Source organism: Pinus tabuliformis, chromosome 4_2 (genome assembly GCF_031772625.1).
Source record: "Pinus tabuliformis cultivar Carrire ecotype Pingquan chromosome 4_2, CPIR1, whole genome shotgun sequence".
NCBI classification, from domain to species: domain Eukaryota; kingdom Viridiplantae; phylum Streptophyta; class Pinopsida; order Pinales; family Pinaceae; genus Pinus; species Pinus tabuliformis.
In genome coordinates this window covers 320,565,613-320,591,584 of record NC_142304.1, presented here as the reverse complement: position 1 = coordinate 320,591,584, position 25,972 = coordinate 320,565,613, and the positions used below count along the sequence as shown (strand labels likewise).

At 39.7% G+C, this 25,972-nt stretch overlaps 1 protein-coding gene across 1 annotated transcript in view; it reads left to right on the top strand.

Annotated features, from left to right (window-relative positions):
* Positions 1-25,972, top strand: part of FAP3 (Chalcone-flavanone isomerase family protein) — a 193,457-nt gene that overhangs the window by 119,377 nt on the left and 48,108 nt on the right. Inside the window, exons 3-4 of the mRNA XM_089428616.1 lie at positions 14,478-14,633; positions 14,777-14,991. Coding sequence (XP_089284742.1) covers positions 14,478-14,633; positions 14,777-14,991 — 371 coding nt within the window. The remainder of the gene's footprint in view (positions 1-14,477; positions 14,634-14,776; positions 14,992-25,972) is intronic.

The following is a 25,972-nucleotide window of genomic DNA, read 5'->3' as shown; positions in this document are numbered from 1 at the left end:
TGGTGACAAGCCCACCAAATAGCTCAATAATACATGAATAAGCCTTTCAAGAGGGTCAAATGATCTACTAAATGAGTCGTTGGGCCTTTAAGGAGGCCTGCTGAAGTCCAAAGGGTGCCATGATGTAGAAATGGACTCCCAACATTGTGGGCGAGGGGTTGGCCCCTTGTTTTCCAAGAAAAACCCTATGGTGCTCCCAAGTGGGTGTGGGGGCACAAGGTCATCCTCATGGGTCTCCAAATGGATTGGAAGTGCCTGTAGACCATCTGTAAGGGTTGAAATGATGACATAAGCCCTGCCTTTGCAGCGGGGAACAATCCTCTAGACCCTGGAACATTTGCCAAGTGTATGGTGCATCTGTGGAGTCGGCTGGGCATGGTGAACTAGGTGCATCATCCTCGTCCAAAAGGTGGAATAAGAGCAATCAACGAATGTTGTTGGGGATCCATGAAGTAATCTCGGCTATGGTGGAGGCCCATGGCTCTCAACGCTCACCCTACAAGTGCCAATGTGGCCCTCTGGAGGGCTAGGACCTCGTATAGGGAGACCAAGCCCCAAATGGCAATCCACCTGCAATCTTGCATAAGATCCAATGCGTCCCCTTGCCCTCCAATACAACAAATCATTAGAATAATCAAGTAATAATGCTTACAAGTTATGGGATCAATGAGGCACTTCATGGTGGCATGTCCTTCCATAGTGGGATTTGGCAAGTACAAGTGTCTCCAAGCTCAAAAGGGGGTTAACTATGGACCCTATTGGGTGGTTTCAACCTCTAAAGGGGATGACATGCCCATAGTACATCCTTTAAGAGCTAGGTGGCAAATGATATTATGATGGAATGGAGTGGGATCAGGGGAATCATCCAGTCCACATGTCAAGGTACATTGGGTAACTATAACAAGGGAGGCCCACACCTGGGTATATGAGTGTAGGAGGGAGTAAATCGTGGTACATGAGTTACCTTGACCTTTGTTTTTCTACCCTTCTTCATATGCCTTTTGCCTTTGATTGATTTTTCTTCATAACTTCTCGGGGCTCCAGGGGATGGAGAGTATGATGTGTAATATGTAGCAGTGGATACCCCCTTTGAGGTGGGGCAGTTCATCACCTACCAGGGGTTGGGACAATCATGGGTTCCTTAATGATGGGGGGGGGCTCATCTAGGGCCCATAAGAACCAGGGTGATGCCCATGAATAAGGGGTAGAGCTCATGTTCGACTTTTGCCCACATTTTAAATTTGTGTATCTCGACCATCTTTTGCATTTTGTGGTACATTTCCTATTGAGAGTGGCCAAATTGTGCTTTTTCTTTTCTTTTTAGCTGCATCAATTTTCGGGGCATCGTTCCAGGCTTGACCCAAGGAGGGGGAGATTAATTGTATGTGGACCCGGATGGGAAAATAGATGAATGGGGGTAAAATGAGTGGAAGGGGAGTGATGTAGGTGGTATCGGGAAGCAGGACCACGCAACCAAAATCAGGATTTCCCATGTAGTGCCAACCCAAAAGCCAAATGGTCAGTAAAGGAGACCCCACGGGACTAGGATACAAGGGTAACCACGAAATCAGGCAATGGAGACAAGAATATAAGCCTAACCCACTCTTTCTGCCGAATCCCCCCACCAATCTATGTCCAAAAGTGCCCATGACAAGTAAGGAAAATTACTCAACTATACCAATGAAAAGCCATACCTTTGGGGTCGGAAGGCCCACCTTCAAACATACATTCATGACAAGTGGTTGAGGGACCACATGACTGGCTTAGGTGGTGGAGAAAATGGCACATCAAGCTATCTGGTGGCTACAAGGGGCTGTTGGCTGTCGGCTGAGGACCATCTAGGAGAATTTTTTTCTCCCATACACACTACCCACAGCTGGTGGGTAACAGGGTGCTGTGTGAATGAATCAACCTTCCTTTTATTCCTTGAAGAAAGTTCAACCGCCCGTTTGCTCACATAATAAGGTTCGAATCCAACAACCAGCTAGCTAGGTCATAAATAATAAGCACATTAATAATACATTGATAGAGCGGGCCCCTTTTTATTTATGTTAGTCATTATCATTTTACTTCATTGATAGAGTGGATTCTTATCTACCCATTGATGGAGCCAACATGAGGTATAAAATTTCTGAAATATTTTGGGGATTTTGAAAACGTGAACGACATTTAATTCTGTTGACGTGGTGCATGTTTTGGATGCAGACAACAGTATTGGGGTCTGTTGTTTCGTGGAGAAAATCTGTGATGTGTTCGATTTGTATCGATGCCCCGGTCTTCTTAGCTTGCTACATTTGTAAACTCTTGTACAGTTTTGGGTAGGAGCTAAACAGGGCGTGTAGTATAGGGTCAATAGTTTTAACGTCAACAACGGAAAGAAAGAAAGAAAGAAAGAAATTATTTAACGTCCACGCGGCTAAAGATAGCCTATGGGACAGATTGCTTCTTCATCTGCTTGATGTATTCGACCCTTTTTTGTGAAGCTTCACAATAAATGCTCCCAGCTTTTCGACAAACCCCTGGCTAAATAGATTATCCCAAGAGCTAGTTGCCGACATATCTGCATAACTTTCCCTGTTGTCTTTGAAGGCGTCACATTATAAAATGGAATGTTTTTCTGTTTCCACTTTTCCGGAAGAACAAAAAATGCATACTCTTTCCTCCCACACTTCTTTTGGCCTTTTTCAGTGCCTTGTTTCACAACGGAGTTGATGAGAATTAGTCCATTTTTTTTTTTTGTTAATTTCTTCTCTGTTGCACAATCTGCCATTAAAGACAATGTTAGGTCATGAAATTTGATTTTTTTTAGAACCGAAATAAGTCGCCTTATTCCACCCGTCTCTTTGAGACGCTTTCGGGCCAGATCACTGCCAACGGCCCATATTTTGACTCGAGCACCTTGGAGAAATCTCTTTCATATTGTAGAAATATATGAAATGACTATTACGTGACTCTAGAAGTAGATACCCTGAAAGGGAAGAATAGTCAAAATCGATGAACTTTGTAGTTTCTCTGGTGGGATTTGGTTAAAGAGATTTATGGTGTGCAACAGGTGATGGGTTCGTTATTGATGCATGTGTACATGAGCCTTTGTGTATCCATTCGCAAATGTATTGCGTGTTCCTTTGGATGGAACTGCTTAAGATATTTTCCACCAAATATTGACAATATGCCCAACTGCAGAAAATAAAATCTCAAAATGGTCAAAAGAAGGTAGTAAACAAAAATTGAAGTGGGTAAATGACAAACAAAAAATATTGTAGTTGTGGATTTCAGTGTTCCGTCCACCTCAATTGACAGGAGATCAAAGGATGGTTACGTTACAAAGTCTAATTACCGTTATCAAAGTTTCATTACCTGGGTAACCTGTGTGATATTATGCCCATCTTAACGAAGAAAACTTTTTTTTTAATGCTTGCTGGCAGATTCTGTGAGTCTATCCATTGATGCAATCATCATTGTCGTCAATTGACATTAATACTATTAACAAACCGTATCATTTTCTCTTTTTAAAATTTATGGTTTAGAAAGAAAGAAAGAAAGAAATTATTTTAACGTCCACGAGGCTAAAGATAGCCTATGGGACAGATTGCTTCTTCATTTGCTTGATGTATTCGGCCCTTTTTCTGTGAAGCTTCAAAATAAATGCTCCCAACTTGTCGACAAACTCCTCGCTAAATAGATTATCCCAAGAGCTAGTTGCAAACATATCTGCTTAACTTTCCTTGTTGTATTTGAAGGCTTCACATTCTAAAATGAAATGTTTCTCTGTTTCCACTTTTTCGGAAGAACAAAAAATGCATACTCCTTCTTCCCACACTTCCTTTGTCCTTTTCCAACGCCCTGTTTCACAATGGAGTTGATGAGAATTAGTCCTTAACTGAGCAATAAGAATTTTGGCTCTATGTATGCTTTTGGTTGATGACTATGAGTGGGATTAAACACTTCAATATAGTAATTTTTCTTTCTTCCTAGCTCCTTATCCCAAGTACGCTTGTGGAACTTTTCCATAACAAAAGTTTTTATCTCTTTGCTGTTTATGGGTCACACGTTCAAGCAAATACCCCATTTACTAAACCATTTGTTATTTTGCTGCATTCAAGTTTTTTTTTCTCTTGCACAATCTATCATTAAAGACAACCTTAAGCCATTTACCCTCTTCCATTTGCTCAATTTTTTTTACATACCTTATGACTCGCACCATAGCAATTGCTTCAATAGGAGAAGTCCCTGTTTCACTTAACAAGATACCATAAGGAATTGCACTTTTAATCTTAAATTTGTCTGTAATCAAACGCTTTTGAATTATCTCAATTTGTCTCCACTGCATGTCGGATGTACTGCTGGCCCATAGTTCACAACCATAGAGAATCACCGGAATCACTAGAAGCCCAAAAGAGTTTGAGTGGTTTTCCAGTCCCATAACTCTGTCTCTCTACACCTGTTTTGAAAAGCATAAAATGCTTTCCAACCCCTCAAAGTTCTTTTCTTATAATTATATGTTTGGTACATAGTCCCATAACTCTGTCTCTCTACACCTGTTTTGAAAAGCATAAAATGCTTCCCAACCCCTCAAAGTTCTTTTCTTATAATTATATGTTTGGTACATCCACATAAGTTTTCATATATTCTTTAGGTAAATATGTTTTACATAAAGTTAATTGTTATTTGTTATATATATATTTGTGTTTTAAAACTTTATTATATTTTTAATCTATAATAAATGTGTTTTAAAATAGAAAACTTATTTATATTAATATTTAAAATCAATCTCTTCAGACCTAAAGTAGTTTGTATAATTGATGATAGTCGTTGACAAATATCTATAGGTTTTCAAATATTTTTTTTACTAACCATAAATGTGAAAATAAACTTATTCTAAAAGTAAAAGCTTTACTTTGTACATAGTTCTTATTGAATTAACCAAAGAGGAAAACGTGTAAATGCCTCTCATCCCATGTGTCATTGTTGTCCCTTATCCCACTTTAACGAATTGATACAATATAGCTAGACGCATGGCTGAAGGGACCCGACTGACTGACGTCTCTGTGCTGTTACAATTGGATCCAAAAAAAAAAGGTGATTCCCAGTTGTCAAAATTTTATAATAAAAATCCATTCTTCACTTATTATAATTAAAACGATTCTGATTAACAATCATTTCTATATGAATCAGATTTATACAACGAGGATTTTGGCATTTTGATTTTTTATAGTTTAAAATGCATTTTGAGTGTATAAATAGGTTCGAAATCCTGAAAAACCATGGAACACTCTAACTTTGTACATTAAAATTTTAGGTCTTAATTTAATTTTAAAAATAATAATAATAATAAATAAATTAATTTTAGGGTGCTTTCATTTGTGATATATTTTATAAGGGACATGGATTTCTTTTAGCAAAATTGTCTTGGACATTGTTTTAAATATCTACCTTAAAGGTTTTGTGTAAATATATTTTGGGAATTATAAAATTGTTAGCATCAAGTTATAATGTAAAGGTGCTCATGGTCAATTTATTAGTTTTAAAGATATTTGGATATACTATATAATTATGGTCAATATACTATGCGAAGAATTGACTTAAGAATGAAGAATTATTCTTGTTCAATTTATTAGTTTTTTATATTAAAATATAGTTTTATAATAATATTTTATAACACAATTTGTAATATAATTGTGCATGTCTTAGCTTATATTTTTATATATATTCACTTTTGTACTCTAATTTCATCCATTTAAAAATGCCTTAATATCCTATACCTTTGTCTCGTATGTGTCTTTTTATACTCTTTGTATTTTATTCATATTGCTTTTCAGTGTTGATTTGGGGTAGCATCGGATGTGCTCTAGCCACGAAATTTGGTGGAGAGGCTAAGGCACATGAGATCTCCAATACCTAGAAAGGGTTTGGGCAGATTTTAAACAGTTTGGGAGATATTAAAATAATTAATATTTTTAATGGAGTCCCTAAGTCTAAACTTAGGGAAATTAAAATATTAATGTGAATTAATATAAAACTGTGTTAGAATGGTCCAAAAGTCATGGATCAAGCCAAATCTAATCTTCGCTGTTGATTAGGGACTTAATCTCGACTGTTGATCTGTCAACGAGAAAAGTATAAGAGGAGGCTTGAGGGTCACTTGGAGAACGCACCAAGAGATCAAGATTTTGACTTTTTGGGGTTGGGTTTGCTGAGAAAGTTGAGAGATATCTGGAGTTGCAACTGAGGGGCAGTGAATACAGAAGCAGAGAGGCAGAGATAGTGCCAGGAAGTTCAGCGCAGCAACCGGGAAAGTTGATGCGGAGGGCAGAAGCCAGAGCTGCCGGGAACAACCGGAACTGCCGGGAAAGGTGACGCAGAGGGCAAAAGACGAAACTATCGGGAACTACTGGAACTGCCAGGAATTGCTGGGAAAGCTGACGCAAAAGGCAGAAGTCGGAACTGCCGGGAATAGCCGGAACTGCTGACACTGCTGGGAAAGCTGACGCAGAGGGTAAAAGCCGAAACTGCCGGAACTGCTGAAACTGCTGGGAAAGTTGACGCAGAGGGTAAAAGCCGGAACTGCTGGAACTGCTGGGAAAGCTGACGTAGAGGGCAGAAGCCGAAACTATAGGGAACAACCGGAACCGCTGGGAACTGCCGGAAACGCTGACGCAGAGGGCTAAAGAGGCTGACACAGTTCCTAGAGGCTGACGCCGGGGTTTTTCGTGGGGCATATTGGAGCTGAGGAGCTGCCAGAGTGTTTATCCCGGGTTTCAGCCAGAGCATCTGTCTCCAAGGGAGAGGTACTATTGCTGAGATTTTTCTCTTTTGGGTGAGCCGGATTTGGCACCCAGATTGTATTTTGAAACTGCTTAATAAATCAAACCTTTAGATAATTGCACCGATTTTCCCGCATTGGGTTTTCCCGGGGACATTAGTCCAAAAATAACTGTGTCAATTGTGTGCTTGTTTCTGTTTCCTTCAGTTGATGATCTGTAATGTGTTGAGCATGTACTTGTGTTTATTTTCAGTATTTACATCGTAAATAACTTGTTAATTAATCAGAACAAGTAAGAAGGAATAAATCAGAAAGTACATGGAGGGTTTCTAACTGTTAGACTTAGAAACTTCAATATGGTTTCAGAGCGTGGTTGCAAATCACAGGAGAACTGAGGACATCAGCCGCGCAGAGAAGCAACAACAGAAAACAACTGTCCCAAGTGATAGAAGCTGTTCCTAACAGCAAAACAACAAGGAAGGAGTGACGCAGTGCCTATGTCATCAAGTTCAGGCCAAGAAGAGGTTGCACAGAGGCTGAGGGAGGCAAAGAAAGGCTCACGCAGAGCCATGCAGAGGCCAAGAGGGCTGACGCAGTTGGCTTAGGGAGCTAGTTTGTCGGTGCTAGGACTGCGCAGAGCCTAGGAGCTCTCACCTTCAGGTTGCTGGGGTTTAGGAGGCTGTGGATAAGTTGCAAAGTGGAGCTGGTGGGGTATTGTTGTCAGAACAATACCTAACAGGGCAAGGCCAAGGAGGAGGGAGTTGCTATTGAGGGTTTCTAGCCAAGAAATCCGGATCAGTGGTGCGCTTGGAAAGACGATCAGAGTAGGGGGAATCTCGACATCGGCAGAAGGATTTCCAGGAGGGAAATCGAGGCTCAGAGGTAGTGACATTGAGAACTTGCAGGAGGGAAGTAGCAGAGCAAGGGAATGGCACTACACGGAGTAAGAGACCAGGACAGACTGGACGGAGCATCAAACTTCGTAGTCTAGAAGACCAAAATCTTATTCGTACTTGACAGAAATCGTGTCAAGCATTTCGCCTTGAAGATGATAGTGGTCCCAGTTGACCCAGCTGACAATGACAGGTATGAGGAAGCAATGGCGAGGGCCAAGAGTATCATTCTTGACAGGGTTAAGGATCATATAGTACCACATATTGCCGAGAAGAATATGGCATGGGAGATGTGGGAGGCCCTGACCAAGTTGTATCAGCATACTTCCGTGCAAAGGAAGATGCTCCTAGAAAATCAGCTGCGGTCATACCAGATGCAGAAGGGAGAACAGATCGACACCTTCCTCGGTCGATTGAAGGAGATTCGAGATCAACTGACTTCCATAGGGGCCACACCAGATCCAGAGTTGATGGTGAGAACAACCTTGAATGCAATCTTAGAAGACTGGGAGGTGTTTGTCCAGAGCATACTGGGTAGGGCGACCCTTCTAGATTGGGAGGAAATGTGGGCGACTCTTCGCCAAGAAGAGATCAGGAGGGTGACCAAGATGGGAAGCAGCAACAAGGGGATCAGAATCAAGAAGGAGGAGGAGGTGGATGTTGCCCTAGCATCTGAGGGTAAGCAAGAAAAGCAGAAGAAGAAGGACCTCTCCAAGGTCAAATGCTTCCACTGTGGGGAGTTGGGTCATTATGCGACCCAGTGTCTGAGGAAGAAGAGCAAGGGAGAGGCTTCCGAGACCAAGGCAACGCCAACAAGGGCAGAGAAGGAAGTGGAGACATACGATGTCTGTGCCATGAGTGCACACACACCACTTGAGCGAAAGTGGGGAGACATCGAGTTGTAGTCAGGAGGACTACAGAAGATCAGGGGTAGGATCCTCGAGGTACCCAACCTCTTGGATTATACCTGGTTACGGGAGCCCTGAAGAGGAGTAGCAGGACTGGCGGATGTCGGTAGAGACGGATGAGGATGGAGTGACAGAGAGAGTTACAGTGCAGGATTCCTAGGACAGCGTGAGGCTAGCAGGGTGCAACAGTGCTAGAGGAATAAGAGTGTTGCACTAGTGCAGGATGGCACAGAGAGGTGTGCAATGGTGCGAGATGCAGGGAGTTGTTGCAGTAGCACAGAGGTCAGAGAGGGAGCACTTGTCAACGATAGAGGGAACTTCAACATCGGGAGTGTTTCTAGCCTGACAAAGATGTCAGAGTTGGGAGATTAGTTACTTACTTCTCAGTAACTGAGTTGCAGTGCAACAATTAGCAGTGGCGGTGCTATGGGCAGCACGATGCAGCATGATGAGAGGGGATGTAGTGCAGACGCAACAGTGGCAGTGGCAGGGCCATGGGCAGCAGCACAGATGTAGAGAGAGCTGTCGTACAGATGCAACAGTGGTAGTGGTAGAGCCATGGGTGGCAGTACATATGATGGGTAGCAGGCCTAGCATCAGGAACCGATGCTGGATGATCAGAGTAATACTCAGTGAGGAGTATTGCTAGAGCACAATCCTCGCTAAGAGGGAGTGTTGATTTGGGGTGGCATCGGATGTGCTCTAGCCACAAAATTTGGTGGAGAGGCTGAGGCACATGAGATCTCCAATACCTAGAAAGGGTTTGGGCAGATTCTAAACAGTTTGGGAGATATTAAAATAATTAATATTTTTAATGGAGTCCCTAAGTCTAAACTTAGGAAAATTAAAATATTAATGTGAATTAATATAAAACTATGTTAGAATGGTCCAAAAGTCATGGATCAAGCTAGATCTAATCTTAGTCGTTGATTAGGGACTTAATCTCGGCCGTTGATCTGTCAACGAGAAAAGTATAAGAGGAGGCTTGAGGGTCACTTGGAAAACACACCAAGAGATCAAGATTTCAACTTTCTGGGGCTGGGTTTGCTGAGAAAGTTGAGAGAGTGATATGGATTTGCAGCTAAGGGGTAGTGAATACAAAAGCAGAGAGGTAGAGATAGTGCCGGGAGGATCAGCGCAGCAGCTGGGAAAGCTGACGCAGAGGGCAGAAGCTGGAATTGCCAGGAACAATCGGAATTGTCAGGAAAGGTGATGTAGAGGGTAGAAGTCGAAACTACCGAAAACAGCCGGAACTGTGGGGAAGTGCCGGGAAAGCTGACGCAGAGGGCAGAAGAGGCTGACACTGGGGTTTTTCGTGGGGCAGATTGGAGCTGAGGAGCTGCCGGAGTGTTTATCCGAGGTTTCAGTCGAAGCATCTGTCTCTGAAAGAGAGGTACTATTGCCGAGATTTTTCTCTGTTGGGTGTGCCGGATTTGGCACCCAGATTGTATTATGAAACTGCTTAATAAATCAAACCCTTAGATAGCTTCATCAGTTTTCCCGCATTGGGTTTTTCTGGGGACATTAGTCCAAAAATAACGGTGTCATTTGTGTGCTTGTTTCTGTTTCCTTCAGTTGTTGATCTGTAATTTGTTGAGCATGTACTTGTGTTTATTTTCAGTATTTACATGGTAAATAACTTGTCAATTAATCAGAACAAATAGGAAGCAATAAATCAGAAAGTACATGGAGGGTTTCTAACTGTTAAACTTAGAAACTTCAACATTCGGTTTATATATATATTTGACTAGATATTTCAAGAGTTAATCATGTCATTAATGAAGATATGTTGAGGATGTACGTTATGGACCAACAAATTCAATGAGAAGAGTACTTTTCTTTGGATGAATTTGTATACAATAATAGCTACCACAGTTCAATCATAATGCCTCCTTTTGAAACATTATACGACAAACCTTGTAGAACACCATGAAGTTGGGATTGATTAGAGGACCGAGTAATAGTGTGGCCAAAATTAATTCAAGTGATGGAAGAACATGTAAAACAAATTAGACAACGGTTAAAGGAGGCACAGGATAGACACACGAGTTATGTAACTTATGTTGATGCTCATAAGACAAATAGGAACTATGAAGTAGGGGATCAGGCTTTCAACTGCATTAGACCACAAAAGCACCATTTGGTTCGAAAAAGGAACAAAGTTATCACTCCGATTTATTGGGCCATTCAAAGTTCTGAAAAAATTGGACCTGTCGCCTATTGTCTTGGACTGCCAATCCACTTGCATAAAGTTCATAATCTATTTCATGTATCTGTATTAAGACATTACATAACTGACAAATCACATAATCTTCAATGGAAGGAACTGCAGGTATCAGACGAGGGAACCATTTCGGTCGAACCATTACGTATACTGGAACACAGGGTTCGATAGTTTAGGAACTGCTTGGTAGACCAAGTTAAGATCCAGTGGGACAAGTATAGTCTTGGATCGGCTACCTGGGAAGATACAAAGATCGTATGTCGGAAATACCCCAACTTGTGCTTATTTTGAAGAACTTAAAACCTTATTTTGTATATATTACTTTATTTTTGCTGGATACTTAAGATTATTTTTTTGAATTATTACATCTAAGAATGAATTTTACTTTAACTCTGCTGATACGTGGATATCAATATGAAATATGTTATTTGCTTAACTTTGCTGGTACATGGATACCAATATGAAGTCTAGTATTTGATTAACATTGCTATGAAATGTGAATTATGTATTATGTTATGGATAAGATATCTATAATTTTATTTTATTCTTGCATATCAACATGATTGATGAAATGGAAATAAAAGAATGACAACACTTGACTACTTAATACGAAAGCTAACTTATTGATACATTGGCTAGACATAGCCAAATATGTTATATGAATTTAAAGATCAATCTCATAAATGGTAACATGATAGAAATGCAAGGAACTATTATTTCAATACAATAAATTTTAAATATATTGATGCATATGCTATGATGCATGGACAAGTGTTTTCATTGCATATAATACCGTTACCAAAATGACCACGTGATGAAAAAAGCTCCAAGAACAATTGAGACTCAATGAGGTTCCATGATAAGGTGCTGACCCTAGTCCTACTAGGAGGGGTGGAGGTTTTACCCACCGTTTATCCTCCAAAATTTGGAGTCATGGGAGGACCATGCGAGTCACGCTCCCCTAGATATGTGATGATGATTTCCAGAGGCCTACTGGATAATCAGGTCGATATAGTCGACATTGTCACCTTTGACGTTTATGAATGGTTAGATCAGTATCGCTGACGCCATGACATATTCTAGTAGAAGATGGATAGGATTAGAGCGAAAGAGATTATGAATGATAGGATAATTTTGCAATAGCTTGGGAGCCCGGCTGGGGCAGGGCATGACTATTAAGTTTGAAAAATTATGTGTTCAAAACATAAATTTGAAAGTCTCTTTGCATTAAACAAAAATTTAATTATGGCACGCGACCCTTACAAGATTATACTAATCACTTAAATAATTATTGATATATGATATAAACCCTAGCTTTGGGACAAAGTTTTCTGAAGGATGGGTGTATGAAATGACCCATTTCGAACTAAAATGAACATAGAAATATCAGCATGCGTACGAAGCATGCATATGATAGCTACATATGAATGTATCGCATGTACTGCATATTAACTTATTATGAAATTTCCTACTAAAAGATGAACAATTAATTATCAAAATTCTAAGTGAATACTTAACTTAGTATGTTGAGTGAGGTACTTGATGTATGTACCACCACCTTAATATATGTGACTATACAAACTAAAAAGGAAAGCCAATGTATTATACAAATAGAAGGGAATATAATATATTTATATATATATATAATAAAACAAAAATGGGCTGCTAGAGGGGTGAAGTGTGGTTGGAGGAGAATTCAATCAGAATTGGAGATTTGAGTAACTGTTCTTGAAGCTTTTGGGCACGGGGGCCAGAGTGCCTCAATGTTGAAGTACTTTGGAGCTGGGTATTGAGATTGTGCCCAGTTTGGCAGGGAGGTTTTGGTCACTTTGGTAATGACATTAAATTTGGAGCTACGATAGCTCGATATCAACTTCAAACACGGAAGCCAAGTATGTAGCTGTATTATTAAATTGATAAATTCTGCTTTAAAAATTTCACTGTTTGGATTTTGAGCATCAATTTTGTTAATTTTCCGAAATTAGGGCCTCACAGCATGTCAAAGATCAACACATTTCTTGAGATATGGGTTTGGACAACAATATTCAGTTGGCATTATCCAACTTGGATCTTAAGCAACTAATGCTGGAGATGGTTGCTTTTGATGATGTTGATTCTCTTGAGGGGTCATTCTCCACACCAACAAATGCAAATCTTAGATTCAATATAGAGGATGGAGAGGAGGAGGAGGGGTAGGAGGATGGGGGAGGAGAGTAGTGGCAGTGGTGGTGATCTTGATGACTCTAACATGGAGGAGGACAACTAATGAGCGATGAGGTTCCTCCATCTATGGTTCTAGTATGTACCCCAGTTGTCATTGGCATTCCCACCTATTGTATTAGTGATTCAACATCTATGTAATATGTTTTGATTGGGATGACATCAAATGACTCAATGAGAAAACTGCAGTTTTATGGTTCTAACTTTTAAACCTCTATTTAGTCTATTGAATATTCTAATTTCTTGTGTGTTTGATCATCATTGCCATAGTAACTAGTATCGACATCTTGTTAATGTTCTTAAAAATTTGGATCTTCATGTCTATATTTCTTTTGTGTATTCGGAATTTTTTTAAACATAAATATTTGCTTAACTACATGTGTGAGTGTGTGTTGCGTTTCAAGGGTCAGCATGTCCTGTGTTGGATACTTATTTGCATGCATGTGTCTCAGTGTCATGTGACTTAGATTATGAACAATAAATGTACATGGGCAATTTTATACAATCAAAAGTGGGCCCCAAATGCAGCCATCGCAAGCGCTAAAAGAACCAAAAATGGACTAGTTATAAACCAAAAATTCCCTTTGAACTAAAATCACTCTGTTGGGCATAACACATTAGCATAATAGGTTCATAACCTCAAATGGACCTTGGTTCAGAAAGCATATACCCTGCATCAAGAAGCAGCTGCAAGGAACCTAGCATTGGGTAGCAGATTGTCATGGTCCTATATACTTGTTGTTGGGTGACACAATAGTATTTATGAGTCATTAACATATCTTAGTGACATGGAACCATCCTAATCTTAGATGTGGTGGTTAGGGGTTAGGTAGTTAAACCACCATAATAACTTTGTGGTATAAATATGTAATGTGAGATACGATTGATGGTGAGAGAGATGTATACATCATATCATCAATATTAGTAAAAATTATCTTTATATTTTTCTCTCTGCCTCTGTGTTTCTTCACATATGTGTTTTCACCCTACAAAAAACAACATTTGGCATTGTTGTAAGCTGTAAGAAGGTTTAATACCTACGAACAGTACAAAATTGGTGTGGCAAGATCTCTAAGACTTTGAGGTAGATATTACAAGTGAGTATTGCAGCTAAATCCTTCAGCTTCTATTAAGGTGAAGGTCAGGTGAAAATACATATGAAGCTTGTAATTAGGCAAATTTCAAAAGAAACTTTGAAAATATACGAGTAGATAACTTGAAAAATATTTTTCTTTTTTCTTGACAAATTGTGTTTAAGTACTTACTTTCATGTTAATTGATTTCAGAGTTGATTGTGAAGTGTTGTAATTCATTACCAATAAACATGCTTGTTTCCGCTTTTCCAATTTCTTGCAAGTTAAGAATGTTAACTCGTTAAAATAAATCTGTGTAATGCCTTGCAGAGTAATGGTGAGCTATAAACATGGAATCTTATTAACTGACTCACATTTACGAATGTCTTGCAAAAGGTTTCCGAGAGAAAAAGATAGCAATAATTAGTGTCAAAGTTTATGCTGCGGGTTTGTATGTGGATGCCACAATTACATCATACTTGGTTGCATGGAGTGGAAAATTGGAAAGTCAGATTGAACAGGATAATCTCTTTTTCAATGCTGTTTTTGAAGGTATGTACTACATGAATAACCTCCTTTGGGGCATATTTCTTGTAGCTTGAAATCACGGGCCTAGTAAGAGTGAAACTTATTTCAATTTAAGAAAATGTGTTTTATACAAATGCTAAAAGTGTTTTATACCATTTTGTGTGTAGCACCTGTTGAGAAATCATTGCAGATTGTTTTGGTTCGTGACATAGATGGTGAAACCTTTTGGGGTGCTTTAGATGAGGCCCTTTCACCAAGGCTTAAAACTAAAGGAGCTGCTGAGCAAAAGGCTCTCGAGATCTTTCGTGAAACATTTCAGGGAAGGTCCCTCAAGCGAGGCACCACCATATATCTTAACTGGTTGAAGCCTTCTATATTGCTTGTAAGTTTCTACTGACTTTTATGCTTTATGTCTATGCACATAAATTCTACTTAAATATGACATTTTGAAGAGTTTCCACTATTCAAAGAAAATACAACTTTTTACATTACCAAATAAGAAGATATAAAACTGAATTCAACTGTTTGACCTATTCAATATTGTAGCAATGAAGGATTCATTCTAGATATGGAGAACAAAGGCTGGGTGAAACTTGCACTTGAATTTTTTCGTGGGGTTATGTTGAGGTAGTTTTGTAGAATAATAAGGTCCTATTACTGATCCGATTAGCAGGGATGCTAAGATCCTGGCAACCCGCTGGATGGACACCCATAGGGTAGGGGCCTGCTGTAACCTCGGTCCAAGCCCCCACGGTTTAGAGTCTACCCAACAAACTCCTCAATGATCAAGGCTGGAGTCTCACAAAAATCCCCAAACAATCTCAAATAAGCTCAGTCCCTTAAATGGGGTCACTTGGAGTGGAGATGTTAATCTCATGGAACTGTCTAGCTGTTAATGATGTCACTGTACAACAGAAAATTAAATAGGGTATTTAGTAGAAACAAAATACATAAAATATGGGGTGTAGCCAGTTGATTTTGGTCTCCAGAATTACTTTAACCAAATTTGTAATTAGTTTTCAGTTTAGCCACTGGTTAGAGAGTTATGGATCAAACTAGTGTGCCGCTCTATAAATGAGACTGCAAAGTCCACGTAAAAGTGCAGGGAAAACAATCTACTAAGCCCACAACAACCACCCTACTAGTACCTGAGCCCTTCCAGACTTTGTGTCTAGAGGTGGAAAGGTATGAGGATCGAATTTGAGGCTTGTGAGATCTCTTCTAAACCTAAAACAGTTGAAAAAGTCATTTTCCAGCAAGCTGAAAATTGCTTTTTCAGAATTATGGGTGAAACCCTCTTAGATGATGTTGCCTCAAAATCTAGCAGATTTTGTAGAAGGGCACCCTACAAGGCAGGCACTAGACCAAGTGACAACAATGAGGTGTGGCCCACTGTCACCACAATCACTACCCCCTGCTATTTATGGACTTACACCAATGGGAGGCTTCCCGTTAGGTAGGTCACCTATGAGAGATATTCAAGGTTTCAAGGTTTAGAAGTGACAAATGACCTATACAGAATTACTCTTTTAAGTACAAGGCTCAATCAATCTAAGAGAGGAAACTCACATCCTCTCGTAAGGGCAAGGAAAGGCACAATTGACCTAGGGCTTGAGAAATAGCAAGCCTAAAGGGATACTCTAGGATCACTATACCAAGAAAAGGTTTCCAGACAAAGAATATTAGCAAGCTAATGGCATATGAAACCTTCAAAAAGTCCTCATGCTGAAGCTTAGCAAAACTAGGGTTTACCTAGGGAAAGAGGGTTAGGGCTTGAAATGGAGATATTAGAGACCAAGGGAGGTTGATTTTGAGGAAACCTATTCCTCCCTTGATGTGGAACCTTTCCACAAGCTCAAACTCCCCTTCTAGGATAATTCACACCAAGCCCTAGCTTGGATGCTTATCTTTAAGAGGGATGAATTTAAGAGAGAGAGAGAAATTCAAGTTTTCGGATAAATGATGCTTGATCATCAAATTGACAAGGCCAATGCCTAGTCCTTGGATTGATGGAGTTTGTTGCCGCCTAATCCACACCTGGGCTAACATGGAGAAATCTTTAATCCACTTGGTGTGGTCTTGGGGGAAAGTCTCGAGTTGAGTAACTGTCACTCAATTCTCAACTCCTCCGACTAGGCTAATTCCTAGCGAAGGTGAGGGGGTGGACCCTATGAGACAAGAAAGCTAAGAATTGATTAATCTAAGTGAAACAAGAAATATTAAGTATAAGAATTAAGTAAGTTACTCAAGAAATGCATCCAACATCAATATACTAATTGCAACATATCACTTTAGAGCATGTAAATAACTTTACAAGTAAATGAAATAACTAGAGGCACATATAAACCATCCATAAACAAGACATGTAACAATAGTACTCAAATGAATGAAATACTCACAAATGATATAACAAATAGGGACTAGTGCCAAGTAAGATAGCTTGTGAAAGAAAATGCGCAAAGCATGAGATAATGCTTGAAAATGAAATGCTCAAATTAAATGGACTTGAATGTAAAGTGCTTGAGACAATAATTAAGTATCAAATGCTGCTAAAGAAAATATTATGGAATGTTCTTGGTAAGTTTTAGTTAAGTTAGATTTCACTTGGATTTAGATTAGTTGGGTGTGTGCATGCACATTAAGGTATATGACTTGTGTAATTTGCAAATAAGTAAATCTAACTAATGCTCTGTTTCCTCATCTAGCCTTATCCTTGCTAGGTTAAGGAAAGTTGCAAGGGGATCATATAGGAGGAAACATCTCTTCAATGAGTACTTTGAGAGTCCACAAGTGAACCTGTCACAAGGAGATCCAACACTACGGGAAACTAGCCTAACCCCTAGCTTAATTTCGCAAGTCAACATTTACCAATTTTCCCTATTATACTAAGTCACCAACAAGCCTTCTCTGATCAAGCAAGAGGACCAAGCTAGGCTTGCAACTTGCGTGAAAACATATCAAGGCTTGAAGGGAACATTTATTACTCTTTGCAAAATCGAAATCTAAATTGAAGCAAGAAATGAAATCTAATAACATAAAATGAAAGTTCATCTATGAAATTGCAACTATTCTAAGAGCGAAAATCAAACTACTTAATGGAATGGAAAGCTAAACTATACTAGTTGTTATGTGTTTAAGCTACTCTAAGTTTAATTTTAGTCCAAAAGAAATCACGCCACGAAAAAGAGACACAACCACAAGAGATCCCCACTAGGTAGGGAGGGATGTTGCAGATTGGCAGCTGAGTGAGCAATTCTGTCCTTGGAGAAGCCCAACAAACCCTAAGGAGACCCCTCTTCCACTTCGGAAAAATCAAATTTGTACATGAAAAATATTATTATTTTTGTTGGTCCAAGTCAACATGAAAAGTACAAGTTGGCCTAGAGAGCGAAATTGACCTCCTCCAAGACATATAAATTGATCATCGTTGACTTCACTTTGGGGCATCACATCACACTTTGGTTCTTACACTTCTGAAATTGCAGGGCCGAGTTCACACGTGCGAAGGAGAGAGAGAAATAAGTCTGTTGACCAATGTTGATTTTATGTTTTGAGTATTCTTTGATCAACGTTGACTTGGGGCTGATTTGACTTGTTGACCGAATTTTCCAGATCTATTTGGGAAGGCCGAATTCAGGGAGACTTTGTGATTTGATAATGAGATCTTAGACAATTATTAAGGTATTTCAGACTCATGTGCATGGATTTGCCTATGTTACTTTGTGCAATGGATCAATAAGATTGCGAAATACATAGACAATGAAGCAGAAAGAACATAATAGACAAACACACGTAAACACAACAAGTTTAATAAGGAGTTCACCCAACACTCCTGGGCTACGTCTCCTGGTCCAGCCTTCAGTGGTGACCTCTCTATTATGTCTTCAGAAGCAAAGTTTTTACAAAAGTGAACTCAATTTGAGTCTCACACAACAGATACAAAACAACAAGGCTTTACTTGGATCCCCCAAGTTTTTTTGAGTACACAGACTCTCCTCACTGACTCTTGTCTCTGTTTGCTCTCTATCTCAACACTGTTTATTCTTGTCTTCTGTCTTCTGTGGCTTTAAAGCCAATCGGCGCTGTCTGTTCGTTTCCCCTTCTCGGGCACTCTGGCTCCCCCTCTGGGCGTTAGCAATCATTGCTAAATGCCTTCAGGGATGGTGGCCACCTGTTTTGTAACGGAATGGACCATCGATGCCTTTGAAATCCCAAAAATAACGTTTTCTGTTTACACAGAGAAACACTGTAAAACACGGGAAACATCTGCCAAATCACTGTTTATCGGACTTCAAATATTCATAAATCCGCACTATATTTCTAACGGGTCCGCCTTTATATTGTGATCGCATCTCCACCGTTGATCTGAGAGATCTTGATCCAATGACTGAGGTTCATTTCGGTTGGCTCATGCATATGGGAGTTAACTGCCCGAAAAGGGTGGTTTTCTCTCTCCGGGGCCTGGCCATGTGGTAGCCAGTGTACGGGCTTGGACGGAGTCCGGCCAAAACCACTTACCGCCTATGGCCCGCCTGAAATCCCGCTTGTTTCGTGATTTCCCTTTGTATTTTAAAAATACATGAAAACATTGAAAAACCCCGTAAAATGGCTTTAGACGGACTTGAAATATTATATATTTGCATTCATAAACCCTTTCGGGTCCGGTTTCATCGCATCGACACATTTCCTTCGTATTTCGTTTATTTAATGAAAAACGCAAATACAAAGGAAAATGTCGTTTTTTGGATCTCAAAATATATGAAATATCACCTATATCTCCATCGAGTTCGGCTATTGTGAGTTATGTTTATATCGGCCCCGCTCCATTGTAATGCTCCGATGCGATGTTGCGATGCGATTGATCGCAATTGCATATCGCACATACCCCCGGGCTGTTTGTAAGTGCTCCTCTGTGGTTTGCCGACGCGATATTGCGATTCAACTTGGGTCGTCGATCTGCGCGCTTGATCGACGGTCCTCGTTGACCCCACTGATCGCTGTCGCATATTCCATGTGGTCTCCGCCGATAGCCTCTGCTTGCCACCGCTGATTGCGATTTGCCGATCGGATCTGGACCGTTGATCGGCCAGATCCGACGACTCCTGTGCATTGCTCTGTTGACCTCCGATAGGCTTCATTTCACTGTTTTCTTTATGTTTTTGCCTCCCGATAGTGTTATCCGACTTTTCTAAAAGTTCTTCTCATGTGATAGTTTTGATCTTTAGAAGACTTAGAGGGTTTTCTAGGATCCATTTGGATCACGCCTTCCCACTGAAAAAGCTTTTGGACCACCAAAAGTTGGTTTTTAAGCATCAATCAAGTGAGGATACAGCTTCCTCACTTGTCCAATCTCTATCCATATTGCACTGCTTGGTTTTGAACCCTTGAGTCCGATTTTGAGGTACTCAACATCCCGCGTAGTTCTCACCTTCTTGTCCAGAACTATATCTTCCTGCAATTCATTAAGATATTCAGGCAACAGATCATCAATAGAAGGCAACTGACTTTGCTCTTCGGGATCTTCAATCAATGAAGGTTCAAACAGTCTCAAGTTCTCTGCATTAACTACTGAATAGATGTGCATGTAAGCTGGCAAATCAAGGCGAAAAGCGTTCTCACCAATTTTCTCAAGTATCTTGAAAGGCCCATACCTTATTGGCTTCAGCTTCTTTCCTTCACCTTGCATTCTATCTTTGCTGATGTACAGCCAGACTTGATCACCAACTTGGAAGCTATGCTCAATTCGATGCTTATCATGCCTTGCCTTGTACTTGGCCTAGCTCCTTTCCAGCTGTTCTTGCATTGCCTGGTGAATTTCTTGGATCTGTTCAATGAACTTGGTTGCTTTGTCGACATCACTGTGTCTATCAACTGCTATGTCTTTTCCAAAGATAAAATCCAAGGGAGACCTTGGTATAAAACTAAAACAAGTTTCAAAAGGAGATCTCTGTGTAGAAGAGTGCTTGGCACGGTTGTAAGCATGTTGCACATAACACAATTGTTCATCCCAAAGCTTGGGATGCTTCCTGGAATAGCCCCTGAGCAACTGGATCACTGTCCTGTTGACCACCTCTGTTTGGCCATCTGTTTCTGGATGAAAGGCTGTGCTCTTCTTCAATTTGGTGTCCATCAATTCCCATAGACTTGACCAAAACTTCCCAACAAATCGGGAATCTCGATCAGATACAATGGAAGTCGGTAACCCAAAATGAACCCAGACATGCTGAAAGAACAACTCACTGTTTGTTCAGCTGTAATCTGCTTGTTACAAGGTATTAAAATACACATTTTGTTGAACCTGTCCACAATAACATATAAATAATCATGACCTTTTCTAGATTTTGGCAATCCCCCAAGAAAGTCCATGGAGACACTTTCCTAAGGATGAGAAGGAACTGGAAGTGGAGTGTACAAGCGTAGTTTTCTATTGCTGGGCTTGCTTTTAGCACACATGGTACACCCTTTAATATATCTAGAAACTGTTTCATGCATTCTTGGCCAGTAACAGAACCTTTGCGGCTGTGCAACTGTTTTACTTACACCAAAATGACCTAATATTAGAGAAGTATTTGCTGCTCGAATTATGTTAACTCTTTTAGTTTGAGGAATGCATAACTTTCCCAAATGATACAAGAGTTGGTTCTTAACATGATAATCCAATTCTTCTACTTGTTTGCCATGACTTAAAGTTGCATATACATCTTTAAAATCTACTTCTTGAGCATATTTTCAATGTGGCTTTCATGCAATACTGAGTTATGCTTAAGTTTAGTAGATGCATTTATGATTGGTCTTGATAACATATATGTAACTTTATTGTGTATGCCCTTCTTATATCTGATGACTAGATGAAACTGCGGTAGAAAACCCATCCACCTATAGTGTCTTGATTGCTGCAATTTAGTTTGTGAGTGCAAATACTAAAGTGGTTGATGGTCTGTATGGATGATTGTTTCTTTGCCCATTAAGTAATGTTTCCACTTTTTCACTCTGTACTAATGCATACAATTCTTTATCATATGTGGGATAATTAACTACTGCAAAATTAAATGTCTCAGAATGATAACATATGGGTTTACCGTGTTGCATCAACATTGCTGTCATGGCATAGTCACTGGCATTTGTTTCAATCTCAAATGGTCTTTGAAGATTTGGTAATGCTAGTACTGGTGTTGTACTAATTTTTTCTTTCAAGGTGTCGAAGGCTTTCTGCTGTTTGCCTCCCCACTGAAACACCTTGTTCAATCTTGTTAAATCATGTAAGGGAGCTGCAATCAAGGAAAAGTTAGCAATAAACTTTCTCCAATATTGTGCTGCTCCTAGGAAACTCCTAACTTCTGTAGCAGATTTGGGTTTAGGCCAGTGCACAATGACTTAGACTTTAGAGGGATCTATCTTCAATTCACCACCCCCTACAATATGACCCAAATAATTTAAAGATGTTTTGCCAAATTCACATTTTGACAATTTCACATAGAGATTTTCTCTTTTCAAAACATCTAAAGTTTGCTTTACATGCTTCAAATGTTCTTCCCATGTTTTACTGAAAACAAGAATTTCATCTAAATATACAATTACAAAATTATCAATAAAAGGTCGAAGGACATCATTCATAACTCTCATGAAAGTGGCAAGAGCATTAGTTAAGCCAAAAGGCATAACTAGCCATTCATACAGCCCTTGTTTTTTTTTGAAAGCAGTCTTCCATGCATCTTGTTCTGCAACTTTGACCTGATGGTAGCCACTATGCAAGTCCAGCTTGGAAAAGTAAACAACTACTTTCAACTGATCTAATAGATCATCTATGCGAGGAAGAGGATAACGATTCTTGATTGTTATTTTATTAAGTGTTCTGTAATCAATGCACATCCTCTACGAACCATCTTTCTTTCTCACCAACACGATTGGAGATTCGCATGGTGATGTGCTTGGCCTTATGAACCCTTTATCGAGCAACTCCTGGACCTGCTTCTTGATCTTTGCATTCTCTAAAGCAGATAATCTGTACATTTCGATGTTAGGCAATGGAGCATCTTGCTGCAAATTAATATCATGTACTATTTCCCTTTTGGGTGGTAGACCTTTAGGTTCTTGAAATAGGATATCATATTCTAAAACAACTTTTTCTAAATTAGCTTTCTGTTTAGCATAACAACCCTCAAATACATTGGTTTTATCAGGGCTCTTTTCCTTTACAACCATTAGTAAAAATTGCTTGCATGAATTTACAATTCTTTTCATCTGCCCTGAATTTATGAGAGTATAGTTATTTTTGAGCTGATGAGCTCTTACAATATATTCTATTCCATCTTTTGTGAGTTGATACTTATTTTCAGTTCTATAGAAAATGGCTTTTCTATCATACAAGTAAGGACTTCCTAAGACAATACCACATATATCCAAGGGAACTATATCCAACTCAACCTCATCTACAAATGTTGACCCAAATGCAAACCTAAGTTTACATTGTCTAGTCACTTGTAGCTTTGCTTTATCACATACCCAACCTAATGGATATGGCTTTTTGTGAGGTGTTGTTAGTAATCCCAACTTCTTTACAATTGCTTTAGAAATCAAGTTTACTTGTGAACCACTATCAAATAAAGTATCAATCTTTTGGTGCTCGGAAATAACTCTAATATGAAAAAGCTCATGTCTTTTCCTCTCATTTTCTTCATTATTAATAGATTGTGCAGAATTAATAGTAGATGCTTCAGAATTTTTACCTTTTATACCTGTAGCTGTGACTGTTGTTTCATCACTTGAGTCTGACCCCAAATCTTTCTGAATAGCAGCAACAGTCTTCTTCTTCTTGCCATTGAACTTCTTGGGTTTCAGCTCCGGATGCAAAGACCAGTAGTGTTCATCATTGTGTCCACCCTTCTTGCAGTGAGTGCATGAAGGTTTGTCTTTCTGTACAATGTTTGCCTTCCTCTCTTTCCATCTCAGCCTCTTCTTTTCCTTGTTTTTGCTTGCAGTGGGTTTTGATGATCCCCCAATCTCTGGGTTCACATTCTTGCCTCTAGCCTCTAGATGTGTAGCCTAAACGATACCTCATCTATGCTAGTGGGGTTAAACATGAGAATGGTGTGCCTCAAATAGCTATGCAGACCACATATATACTTCAACAAAGTTTTAGGTGAGTCTAGAGAAATGCCTAGAATTAAAGCTCTTTTTCTAAATTCCTGGGTATAGTTTTGTACACTTTGGCCCTTTAATTGGCGAAGAGTGGATAGAACTGTTTTTTAAGCTAGTGGATAGAAAACAAATTCAATTCACTCCAGGTAGAAATAATTTTACCATGCTTCTTCAAATCAGCTTGGGTCCTGCCTTCCCACCACACTAGGGTAGTTCCTCCAAGGCGAAGGCTAGCCAGTTGAATTTTACTCCTTTCTGAATCAATGTTTTGCACCCTGCAATACACATCAATCTGTCTAATCCAGTTATCTAGCTTTTCTGCATTTAATTCTCCATCATAGATTGGCAAATCAAACTTTACATCTAATTTAATCAAAGATGTTTTCTTCTTTTTATTTTTAGGGCTAGAAGGAGGTGTTGATGGAGGAGGCTTTTCTCCTTTCCTTTGCCTTTTGAATGGGCAAATAGAAGAGGTTCCTCTACTCCTTTGCCTTGTTCGGGTGTTGAGGCGCTTGCACATCGATCCTTCTTAAATTCTCGATACATTTCTTCCACCATGGCTCTCATGGTCATGAAATTGTCCATGACTGAGACTTTGATTCCAAGGGAATTTCTTCTGCCATTTTCCTCCTAGGATAGACTCTTTCAATTTCTGGGTTAGCCTCAACTAGTTCTCCTTCTCCTAATTTGAGCTTTGACCTAGTTAACATTCAACAATCCAGCACAAGCTTGTCTAACCTTAGCAAACTTAAAGCTCTGATACCAATTGATCTGATAATGAGATCTTATACAATTATTAAGGTATTACAGACTCATGTGCATGGATTTGCCTATGTTACTTTGTGCAATGGATCGATAAGATTGCGAAATACATAGACAATGAAGCAGTTAAAGAACATAATAGACAAACATACATAAACACAACAAGTTTAATAAGGAGTTCACCCAACACTCCTGGGCTACGTCTCCTAGTCCAGCCTTTAGTGGTGACCAATGTCACATGGTTCGGGTTCGAGTTCGGGTTCGACAATGATTGGGTTCCGAATTTTTTGACGAGGTTCGCTAATAGGTTCGTCTATATATATAAACATATATTAGTTTAAAATGAATTATAGGATAAAATAGTAACAAATCAACATCAATAAACATAAAATATGCTATCACAAACTTGGAAACTGCAAGGATAAAATACAAGCTTGAGTTGTGACATGAAGTTATGAGTTTTGATCTATGGACTTGGTCATTGGCTATGAGGTTCGTCGAACCTCAAAACATTTGTGAGGTTCGCCAAAAATAGAACCTCAAGGTTAAAGTTCGACGAACCTTGTGACATAGGTGGTGACCTCTCTATTATGTCTTTAGAAGCACAAACGTGAACTCAATTTGAGTCTCACACAACAGATACAAAACAATAAGGCTTTACTTGGATCCCCCAAGTCTTTCTGAGTACACAGACTCTCCTCACTAACTCTCTATCTCTGTTTTCTCTCTGTCTCAGCACTGCTTGTTCCTGTCTTCTGTCTTCTGTGGCTTTAAAGCCAATCGGCGCTGTCTGTTCGTTTCCCCTTCTCGGGCTCTCTGGCTCCCAGCCTCTGTCCGCTCGAATCCCCCTCTGAGCGTTAGCAATCATTGCTAAACGCCTTCAGGGATGGTGGCCACCTGTTCTGTAATGGAATGGACCATCGATGCCTTTGAAATCCCAAAAATAGCGTTTTCTATTTACACAGAGAAACACTGTAAAACACGGGAAAAATCCGCCAAATCACTGTTCATCGGACTTCAAATATTCATAAATCCGCACTATATTTCTATTGGGTCCGCCTTTATATCGTGATCGCATCTCCACCGTTGATCTGAGAGATCTTGATCCAATGGCTGAGGTTCATTTTGGGCGGCTCATGCGTACGAGAGTTAACCGCCCGAAAAGGGTGGTTTTCTCTCTTCGAGACCTGGCCATGTGGTAGCCAGTTGTTGGGCTTGGACGGAGTTCGGCCAAAACCACTTATTGCCTACGGCCCGCCTGAAATTCCGCTTGTTTTGTGATTCTCCTTTGTATTTTAAAAATACATGAAAACATTGAAAAACCCCATAAAATGGCTTTAGACGGACTTGAAATATTATATATTTGCATTCATAAACCCTTTCGGGTCCGGTTTCATCGCATCAACACATTTCCTTCGTATTTCATTTATTTAACGAAAAACGCAAATACAAAGGAAAATGTC